Raw genomic sequence first — 11,224 nt, forward strand, 5'->3', positions numbered from 1 at the left:
TGTCTATTATGTAAAGCAGATGTTCTGAACCTTTGTCAGCATCCCAAAAGATCAGTTTTCTTCCCAGGTCCCAAATTAACAGATTTGGTGATTGTTATATTGTGTCTCTCACCATCACATAATGAACTTGCACTAAAAATGCAAACCTGTTTGTGAAATCCACATTGTGACTGAAAAAACCTGCACCAAGATTTATGGTTACATTAAAGACATACCATAGATATCTGTATTTAGAGGCTGTTTTAGGATTGTTAATGCTGACACATATGAAAACTAATATCCAAATGTAACATTCACCAGATTCTCAGAGTCAGATCTTGTTAAAACCTTGATGGTGGACATTTACATTTGACAGAAAAAGTTCAGTGATTGGATGCTCATAATTCATATTATCATACCACCAAAAAAAACCAAAAAAACAAAAAACCTCAAACTGTCAGAATACATATACCAAGAGAAACTAACAGTGTTGTAGACTTGAACTGTGTAATTGGCTACAGTTTTTACCAGCAAATGACAGAGATGTTGATGATAAATTTGACATGACACTTATCACAATGTCAGTTTAATGACTCCTGAAACTACTACTACTACTACTACTACTACTACTACTAATAATAATAATAATAATAATAATAATAATAATAATAATAATAATAATTACATGAATTTGGGTAATCTGTTTAATTTAATATATGTACAATCTACCCGGCCATAGCTCATTTGATTTGACTAGAAGTCTTGTGGCATGCTGGATGTTTACAATATACAGTAACTTTTAAGTTTATTATTTGATAATGATTGTGCTCTTTCAGATGGTAAAAGAATACAGACAGATTATAATAAAAGGTGAAAGGTAATGGATTCCAACGTTAAAATGTGTTTATGTGACTCTAGTAGCAATAAGAACAACATAGAATAGTTCTTCAATAAACCTCATGCAAAAACACAGAAATAAAACACAATGTAAGTAAAGGGAGTAGGTGCCACGCCCGCCTACGGCCCCTACAGCGTGTGGAAGAACGGAATGATTGGATGACCATCACCATGGCAATACAATGACGTTTTCTCTCTTGCTCTAATTGGAGGAAACCCCGTGGCCCCAGCCCCAGCCACTGCAGCGTTCAGGCCTGTCAAACCATCAGAAAGACCCACCTCTTTCCCCCGCGCAAAACATCTATTGGTTAACAATATTACATTGTCCCGTCAATCAAGAGCAAATACGATTTACGATTGGAGGATTGAGCTGAAGAAGACCCGCCCCATTTTAGCAAGTTCAGTTGGATTTTCACTGCTGCTACCGTTCTTTGCCTTTCGGACCAATCTCTCCAAGCGATTCACTTTGTGGGACAAAATTGGACCTCAGTAGGTCAGAAACGATGAGTTTTTTTTATTCTTCTCGGTTTACTTTCAAGATCCAATCGCGGGTTGATCGTTAAATAACAATTTGAAGCCTGTTTGGTGTTTTGAATGAGTTACTAGTAGCGTTAAAGGAAGATTTTTTTCTATTGCAAGGAGTGGCCCATGTAGGCTACGCTAGCTAGCTGTGGCTAACGCGCTAGCTAACTCCAGCAGACAGCTTTGTGGCGGGTTGCCGTGTAAAACGGGCTTTCAGCAAGCTAACGTATTTGCTTGAGATGCCCTTAGCCTACCTCAACCAGAAAGACTCGATTAAGATAACATCTTTCTCGGAATATTTACGTGTAAGATGATCTAAGCAGGACAATAACGATAGGTAAAATACTAGTGTTCAATAGGAATTTTCTATAGCTAAAAGTGTCGATTTTAGCGATTCGTGACGGTGAAATGATACTATGTTCAGGTCCAACTCCGTCTGTGCCAAGCGGTCGTGTGTTCATTGTACTCTGATGGTCGATAGATAATGTTTTCTTTCATTTTTACGTAGTTTGACCACCACATAATAATTTCAGTAACTTTTTTTTCCAGCCTTAACGTTACTGTGGGGAAGAAAATCGCCGACCCATTTCATACTCATCCTTCACCTCTACAGTCCTTGACGACCACATTACCCCGGATTTCTGATTTATCGGTCCCTGAATTATAAAAACTATGGATAGAAGTGATTATATCCAGCAGGCCAAGTTGGCGGAACAGGCTGAACGCTACGACGACATGGCAGATTTCATGAAGAAGGTAACAGAGTTAGGAGGCGACCTGTCAAACGAGGAGAGGAACTTACTGTCCGTCGCCTACAAAAACGTGGTTGGGGCAAGGAGGTCGTCCTGGAGGGTGATTTCCGCCCTCCACACGAAGGTAGATGGGACGGATAAGAAGCAGCAGATGATCAAGGAGTATCGGGAGACGGTGGAGAAGGAACTGGAAGACATCTGCCATGACGTTTTGGTAAAGTGTTACATTTTTCCTTGTACTTGGTGTAGTATGGAAACATGCTGACCTACCGGAAAAACTGCTCTTAAAGCAAAGCCATAGTGTTTCATTTAGTCATTTTAGCCCTGATTATGAGTGACACCAATGCATTTTTTTGTTTTTTATGTCAGGAGAAATTAACATTAGAATCGCCATTAGGTCACAGTTTCCTTAAATAAGAGTTTTGTTGTCGATTTTAAGGGTACATCTGTGCACATTGATTTTTCTTTTCTACATTAAACATTTTTGCATATCCACAAGTTAAATGATGTTTGTCACATGGCATCTTCTGTGTTCCCTCTCAGCTCTTCTGTTGTATAAATATGGCCTCTGAGCCCAGAGAGGACAAGGAAGTATTATGTAGTCCTCCCACTGTTCCTGTCTTTTGGGAATCTGGATTTAGAACAATGGGCTTGAAACTTCGTGAGGGTGTAAAGTGACAAAAGGTCAAAATAGTGGCTGCACCAGTAAGGTGTGTCTGAATGGGCGGGGAAAGAACTCAGGGGCATATGTGTAAAGATTTGCTCTGGTACCTGTATTTTGCAAAGCCGTTCTCATTCCAGTGTTCATGCAGTCCCATCTGGCAGATGGATCTCTAATGTGGTTATCCAAGTGCAAGAATTTGCATGCATAAATGACAAATGAATTGACCGAACAACCTATTAACACCAATGAGGGTGTGCTTGCTATTTTAAATTAGATTCACTCCCTATTGTCCATATTCAAAGGTTAGAACATGAGAGATGTCTGCTTTTACCTGTTCTGTACTCTAATGCAACCACATGGATAGATGGTTGAGATTATTAACCTGCCTTGGGTTTGAAATGATCTTTGAGGAAGTTCAGCATGAAGTGTGAAATAATTTTTAATGAGCTACTGTCTTTAAAAATGTACTGCAAAGCTGTAGAGGTGTTTGATTTTCAACCTGCTTCCCAAGTGGATGCCTGGAATGATATACGTCTACATCAGTGACTCAGCCTTCAGTGTCTCTGCTAGTGAGTGTTGACAGAGGGTGTGTCAGTCCTCAAGCCTGGTTAGTTTTGCACTTACAAAGGCTGTGCAGACACTGCAATAGACAAGCAGCTTGTGTGACCCTGTGTCATGATTTTCATCAGTTCTGTAGACTGTTTATTTTATAAAACAATACATGACCGAAAAGGCTAGAATGCTCTAAAAATGTGAAGCGCAGTACTCAGGTGTCTATTACATACTCAGTTGGACATGGACGTATTGGAGACCTCTCCAAGTTGTCATGAAGACTTTTATGAATTTTTCACATTCAGTCAGCAGTATGTTTGGTCACAAATCTGATGTTTTTTTCTTTTTTAAAAAAAAGTAGTATTGCCAGTTGCACTGAACCTTGGGGGCGTGCTCAATCCCTGCAGGACATATGAAGGTACTCAGACACATAACAAGTCAGGCTTTCATGCAGCAGAACTGTTGGCTTTCTTGTGTGAACTGGTGACTGAAATCAGAGCTTTGTGTGAAAACAGAGAGGGGCAACTCCTTGTCTTGTCTATTGTGCAGAGCGTGCAGTGAAAAAGGAATGCTCAGCACTTGAGACATGCGCATGTTTCGGCTTAGCCAATCTTTGTGTCACTAAATGACTGGGGAGTGGCTGCTCGGATGGGTTTTGCTCAGACAAGGCCAGTTTCATTCTTCCTGTGGTTCAAAAAGGGAAAATATGTTTAAAGGTATACTGCTCACTGCATTACCCTGTGACCATGGCTATCCTTATATTTTGCATGTTAGCAAGCGTTTTCATTCTGAGTGAAATGGATGATCTGTTCTCTAAATCAGTTAATTTAAGCATAAGCCACAGTTTCAGTAACACAGATTAGGCCAAGTAAGCCTCTGATGTCCATTGGAAGACTGCAAACAGCTAACCTTGTCTGATCATAGGATGCCATTTGCAGCACATCTCGTCTTACATTATCACAATTAACATTACTACATTTAATCACTATTACTTGAAAGTTAAAAGCCTATAACGGGTTTGGTTAAAACAAATAATTTTAGCTTTCTCAGAAACAAGTCTCTATGAATGAACTAATGTTGAAATTCTCCTGAACCTGTAGTTGAAATTCACTCTGTAATAACACAACTTGTCCACCAATAACTCCTATTGACTGTGTCAGTAGGAAGGCATCAAAGTTCAGTGTAAGGTGCTGACAATAGAGGTGCAGTCATGGAAATGATTGGAAATCTAATGCAGAAGACAGCTGAGAACTGGGAGAAGCATGACCTGCATTGTGGGTACTTGGAGTAATTTAAGCTCGGAGTCAGTGCATTTCCATTAACAAAATGTTTGTGGAAATGGCAAAATTATTATTATTATTATTTATTTTTTTTTAACAAAGGAGTGAATGCACATAGATGAAATGGAAAATGTGCTTATATATTTAGATGTTGTGAACATTGATGTTGTGATTGATCAGCTAACTGTGCAGCTATTTGCTTCCCTGATATTTTGATAAAGTGTGAAAACATGTCTTGCAGTGCAGCAGGTAGTGTGGTCTGATGGCAGCAACATTATAACTATTTGAGATAGAAAATGACAGAATGCTCTGCTTCCTCTATGCTGAGCCATAGTAGCCTACAAAGCAACCACTTAATGATACTACACCAAACAATACTCCTACTATTCTTATCTATGCTGCCTAGCATTCCTGCGCTTTAACAGTATTCTCATCTGTTCTTTTTTTAAAGTTAGGGTTGAATTTCAAATTGTTACAATTATTTGAAGCTTACACTTGCAGTGATGGTTTTCCTGCAACCTCCAAATCTCTAAATCCTCCTTCCCTGAATTGATGACCAACAGATCAGGTGATGCCCTGACCATTTCACATTAAATTTATGAGCTGACCTAAAGTGAAACAATTGCTAGACTGCTAGCATAGCGATACATAACAAACAGGGCAGATGAACTAACCCTTCAATTGTTCATTTCTCTGCCTGTACTTCAGAGTTTTGGTTTTGTTATAGAGAGGTCATGTTTTTGCCTGAATTGTATGTAATTTATGTAACAGACTTGTTGCTCCATGTCCTGGAGTGAAGTGACCACTTTCCTGTTTAGTTCTTGGTAAAAACCAGCCCATCTCCTTGGTGTCTGTGTGTTTTGAGCTGCTCAGAGCTCTGCAGTGTGTGACAGGGAGCAGACCCAAACCCAGGTCTCTCATCTGGCAGACTGATCTCAATAAATGGCCTTGTATGTCATGCCAGTTCTTGTGGCATTTAGCGTGCTATACCTATGCATTTTCAACCTTTCGTGTGTTATTCAATGCCATTTGATCACGTGTCAATTTACGCCAAGATCTCGGTTTCACTTAACTTTAACTATAACACTAACCCTTCATGCGTGGTATTTGACGCATCGATTCAGGTTGGACAGGGGGCTAACAACAGCGCGAACATGTATGTGGGAAAGCGGATAATGCGTACAGATAACATGCCAATTAAAAGTGGCTTGTATATTTACGCGAGTCATGATATGACGTTGTATCTGGATAGAAAAATCACAAAAACAGATCACAAACCAACATCTTGATTAGAATTCAAGTTGGTGAGAGTCCAATACTGCTAGGCAAACTGAAAATGTCTGAGCTTAATTGATGCTTGGGTTTTTAATTATTTGGCCCCAGGGTTGGAAAGAGAAAAGGGAGTGGTGGAAATGAAGGCTAATGGGACAGTTGGGATGGGTGAGGCCCACCTACAGTTGTCATATACTGAACATTATTGTTTTCCCAATATTTTACAATATTAACAACTCTTCCAGTTTATGTATCTGGTTTAGTTGTTGTTTTGCCAGATGGATATGTGCACTTTTGGTTGAACATTAACTCTAATTAATAAAATTAACCTTTTCTTTTCTTTTCTTTTCACAGCGCCTGCTGGATGAACATTTAATTAGTACGGCCTCTCCTGCTGAGAGCCAGGTCTTCTATCTAAAGATGAAGGGGGATTACTACAGATACCTTGCTGAAGTTGCTAGTGGTGAAGGGAAGGAGAGTAAGTTTAGTTTTCTGTTCAGTTGTTTTTATGCAAAAATGCGTTATTCTTGTCATTGTCCTATTTGACTTAGACTCTTTTATGTGTATAGTAAATTATATGTATAAGATAAACACATCAGCTTCCCTTCAGTCTTTTTGAATCTTAGCCTCTTCACAAATTAAACTGTTTTTCCAAACCCTGAAAATTATTTCAGCTATATTGATGTGTGACCGTGGGGCCCCAACTCACAAGAGGGAAAAACGGGTAGATGGGATGGGTGGTAGTGAATGGAGGGGGCCTCCTGCCTCCCTCTAGGCCAAATTAGCATTTTTAGCATTGTGTATTTTAGATTTGTCCATTTAATTATAATAAACTGGTGTGCCGACGAAATCCACTGAAACAGGAGTAAATATGCATTTTTGGAGATTTTTATGCTTGGAGATTAATACACATTTGATGCTTAAGTTTATTTTTTTAGCATTGGCAAGCTATCTCTAATATTGCTGCAAACTTGCCATAGGTATAAAGAACATATTTGTAATCTGCATCATTTTGCTGCTGTGTAATGTTTTATTGTTGTTTTAAAGTGTTTTGATTTCATAGGTTTAATTTAGAATTAACTCAAATTACAGTTACATAGTAGTAGAGATAGTTGTTGAGGTTCATGTTTTGCTGAAACGTCAGAATAATGAGTATGCTGGAGGTGATGTCTTTGATTTAGTTTTTGTTTCACAAACAAAAAGTCAAATCTATCACAATAGCCTCTGCAACCAATACTTGTGTGTGTACTTACGGGGAAAAAATGGCTCTTTTGATCCCTCTTTGGTACTTAAACAATACACCATCTTTTTACCAACACAGCAGCATAATGCAAAAAATGCAGTAATGACAGAAATTCACTGAGTGCAGTACTTGGCACACAAGTGTTTTACATGAAGACACACATCAGTTTTGTTGACATGTAGTAGGCATGAAATTTGATAGACAATAACCTCATAAAATGCACACAGTTGACTGCTGTTTTCTGATTGATTTTCTTTGTCTTTTGCCAGAGGCCACTGACAATGCTCAGAAATCATACACTGCAGCGTATGAAGTCAGTCAGAAAGACATGGAGCCTACACATCCCATCCGCTTGGGCTTGGCGCTTAACTTCTCTGTCTTCTACTATGAAATCCTCAACTCCCCAGAACGAGCCTGCAACTTGGCTAAAACGGTCTGTAGACAAATATGCAGTCTATCCTGTTACCTGGCTTTCATTCTAGTCATACAAGTACTCAAATGTTTTGTTTTTTTAACTTACAGGCCTTTGATGAAGCCATTGCAGAGCTCGACAAACTAGGAGAGGATTCCTACAAAGACAGTACTCTCATCATGCAGCTCCTCAGAGATAACCTGACAGTGAGTATTCTACTCTTATGTCAATCACCCATGTGTACCAATGGGGTTAGCCTGATCACAATGGCAGTTTAAAGGTCTTGCTATGCTGTAAACAAAAATGCACAATCTATGGTCTTGTCTCTTTACCTGTATGAGGCTCTAAAGTGTTGTAAAGTACACTTATAATAATCACTACCTTAAAGGAAAATAGGTGATTTTCATTGAGTTTATGTCGGCCAGTCCTTGTTCTCAAATTTTTTTGGTTTATAACTTCTGACATGATGATCAGGACCAAAACGTACATCTGTGAAGAAATTTCTGCGCCAAGGTGGCACCCAAGAAGATGCAATTCTGTTGATGCCCTTGAATAGCTTGGTGAAATCCTTCTAAAGCCTTGGAAAAAATATTCAGAGATTTAAAGATCACATTTCATTAATGACTTGAATCTCAATATGCACAGCAGGGCGGTGCATAATGTCTAGGTAAACACTTTGGTTTAGTATCCCAGAAACGCCTAATATAAATTAGTGTGTGTTGACTTTTTTTCATTTACAGCAGTAAATTAGATAGGTGTTTTTTTTTATCCATTTGTGGAGCGGATTGTCATAATGCCAAAATATAAATCAAATGATTGCCTTTGTCAAGTTGGGAAAGGGGGATGTTTAATAAATGTTTTTCTGTGTCTCCTCAGTTATGGACATCAGACAATGCTGCTGAAGAGGGCGATGGAGGAGAAGCGGGAGAAGGCGGCGAGAACTAAAATCTACAAACTTAAATGGGTCATCTCCAAGAAAAAAGGAAAAAAAAAAAAAAAAACTTTTTACACATCTTTCATTCCTTAATGCTCCACTCAAACATTCTCCCAATGAACCCTATTGCTGAAAAGCATTATGTAATGAAAAATTTAAATAAAAATGATTTGTTTCGCAAAGTAGATTTGGACAAAAAAGAAAAAAAACCCTCCATTCCTTTGGTTTGTGTTTGTCCTGGCCTTTCCATTCGTGCAGTTGCAGCTGTAGAAAATTGATAGCTTGACATAGTGTCAAACTCCTGGTTCAGTTGATGTCTCAACTGGAAACCTAAATTCCACCATTTGAGGAGTTTTGGACTTTCCCAATTACCAAATGTTAGATTAAAACAAATCCCTAATACCTTTTTAGTGTGTCTTTCTCTACACAGTTGCGTGGTACGGTTATACAGGATGAGATTGTCACATAGAAGTTTCATACTGCAGGGAAAGCCAATCTGGCAACATACAATAATAACCAAGTAGTGCCCATTGTTGAGTTAAACCCTCATTTTCTGCCCTGGTTTATGAAGCCACTCTTTCATTGAAGCATGTCTTTTTGAAGGGGAAATGGTGAGGGTTGTCTGACCAAATGCAGGGATCTTTTCATGGGAAGACTATTCTTTCATGCATGTCTCTTGAGATATTACACTGGAACGGGAACAAATGCTGTAACACACGTCCAGTTGAGTCTTTTTTTTTTTTTTTTTTTTTTTTTTTTTTCAATGCAGGTTTGTACACATCCTAAAAGGGTGTTTTGTTTGTCTGTCAATAGAGATTTGGACCACTATTGTTTGCTACTCAATTGTAGTCCCCAAAACCCTTGTGGAACTGTTTGAATCCCTATGTATCGGCTATGTATCATGAATAAAACATTTTATAAACGAAGTCCAAGGTGTCCTTTTTCCTCTATTTATTCTATTGGAAATATGACTGTTTTAACTCAAATGTTAATCTGTTAATTTGCTCTCACAATCTGATGTTTGAGAATTAGGATTTTTAATAAATGGTAATATCAACCCTGAATTAAAAGGTGACTGAGACATGGAAATTAACTACATCTCTTGCATTTTCTAGGTTTATACCCTAGATAAGCTCATGCCTGTATAAACATGCTGTTAGTGTAGTATTTGGCAGTAAAACAAAATTTGCACAAGGAAAAATGTGTAAGAAAACCCATAAGTAAATGGTTCATACTGCAGATTTCTGAGAACAGTATAAAGTAGATAACGTCAGTACCACAAAACCCTACAGAGCCTACTAGTGGAGATGGAGAGAAAAAGGAAGGCCATGTTTAGATGAAGTAATGGCAGTTCTTTTCTGTTTTGCTGTTTGGGGAGTAGGGAGCAGAGTGACTTCCCTCTAAAAAAGCCTCTAAGAGAGAAAGCTGCCACTTACAAGGAACTTTTGCCGTAGGTGAGGGTGGGACTGGGTATTCTGCTTTTTCCAATATGCACTTTCACCACTAGACATCACTATAATCAAACAGCACTTTTACTAAAACATGGCCTAAAATTCTTTAAAACAGGGGTGTCAAACTCATTTTCTTTCAGGGGCCACATTCAGCCCAATATGATCTGCAGTGGGCCAGACCAATAAAATAATAACAGTGAAAAAAGTTAAATTATATTATGAAAATATTTACATCAAAGTTTCCTTACAAATCTGAATAACATGAACAATCTTTTTGATTTATTGATTTATTCAGAACATGCAATGAAATTTAACATATGTGAACTAGCAAAACATATGTAATAATACAAATATCAAGAATCATAACAATCTTAGACAGAAAAATAGCACAGTAGTTCCATTTACATGCCTGAGAAGGGGTGGGAAGAAGTGCAATTTAAGAAAAATAACTGCAATTTTAACAATATTCTGCCTCAGTTTATCATTTACACATGTACATTACAATTACAAATACACAAAACATTTAGTAATGAACAGAATACTGTTAAAATGACATTTGCTTCTTTAAAGACATTTCAGGTTGTTCATATTTGTTTGGGTTTTTCCCCATTTTTTGTAGAAGGATAGTTTGTAAATGTAAACATTTTCATGTGATTTTACTTTTTTTTTTTTTTTTTTTTTTTACACAAAAAAAAAGAGAAGATTTGACATTTTCATTATTTATAGGTTATAATGAGAATATTTTACTGGTTCTGACTCACTTTAGATTGAATTGGCCTGTATGTGGAACCTGAATTAAAACTATATTGACTCCTTTGATTTTCAAGATCTACTGTGTAATTTTTGCATTTCACAAATTCATCCCCGGGGCCGGATTGGACCCTTTAGCGGGCCGGATTTGGCCCGTGGGCCGCATATTTGACACCTGTGATTTAAAACAAGGCAATGAATTCATTTATTGTATGTCCACAAAATGACAGAATGGAGGCCTCGTTACATATTTTCTTCCTCTCCACTAGGTGGATCCATACTATCCTGTACAATGCATTTATTTTTAATAACATGCATCTGCACATTAACTTTTGACGCCATGACCTTAATCTGTGGTATTATTCTTAAGTATTGATCGGAACGTCATCACTACAAAATTGTGTGTACTGCCAGGAAATAAAAACCCTCGAAGAAGAGACTTTTTTTTTTTACTTAATTTTTTTGTAGACGCATATACATTTATCTCAATAAAACAAGCCCAGTCCTCATGAAATA

The 11,224-nt window shown here is 37.9% G+C and overlaps 1 protein-coding gene across 1 annotated transcript; it reads left to right on the top strand.

Annotated features, from left to right (window-relative positions):
- The first annotated feature begins 1,243 nt into the window (after positions 1 to 1,243).
- LOC115413618 (14-3-3 protein beta/alpha-1) lies at positions 1,244 to 9,433 on the top strand. The gene is made up of 6 exons (XM_030126609.1): positions 1,244 to 1,369; positions 1,948 to 2,364; positions 6,273 to 6,396; positions 7,431 to 7,594; positions 7,684 to 7,779; positions 8,450 to 9,433. Exons 2-6 carry the CDS (start codon positions 2,071 to 2,073, stop codon positions 8,516 to 8,518), a joined length of 747 nt encoding a protein of 248 aa, XP_029982469.1. The 5' UTR covers positions 1,244 to 1,369; positions 1,948 to 2,070; the 3' UTR covers positions 8,519 to 9,433.
- Positions 9,434 to 11,224: the final 1,791 nt, after the last annotated feature.

Source organism: Sphaeramia orbicularis, chromosome 22 (genome assembly GCF_902148855.1).
Source record: "Sphaeramia orbicularis chromosome 22, fSphaOr1.1, whole genome shotgun sequence".
NCBI lineage: Eukaryota > Metazoa > Chordata > Actinopteri > Kurtiformes > Apogonidae > Sphaeramia > Sphaeramia orbicularis.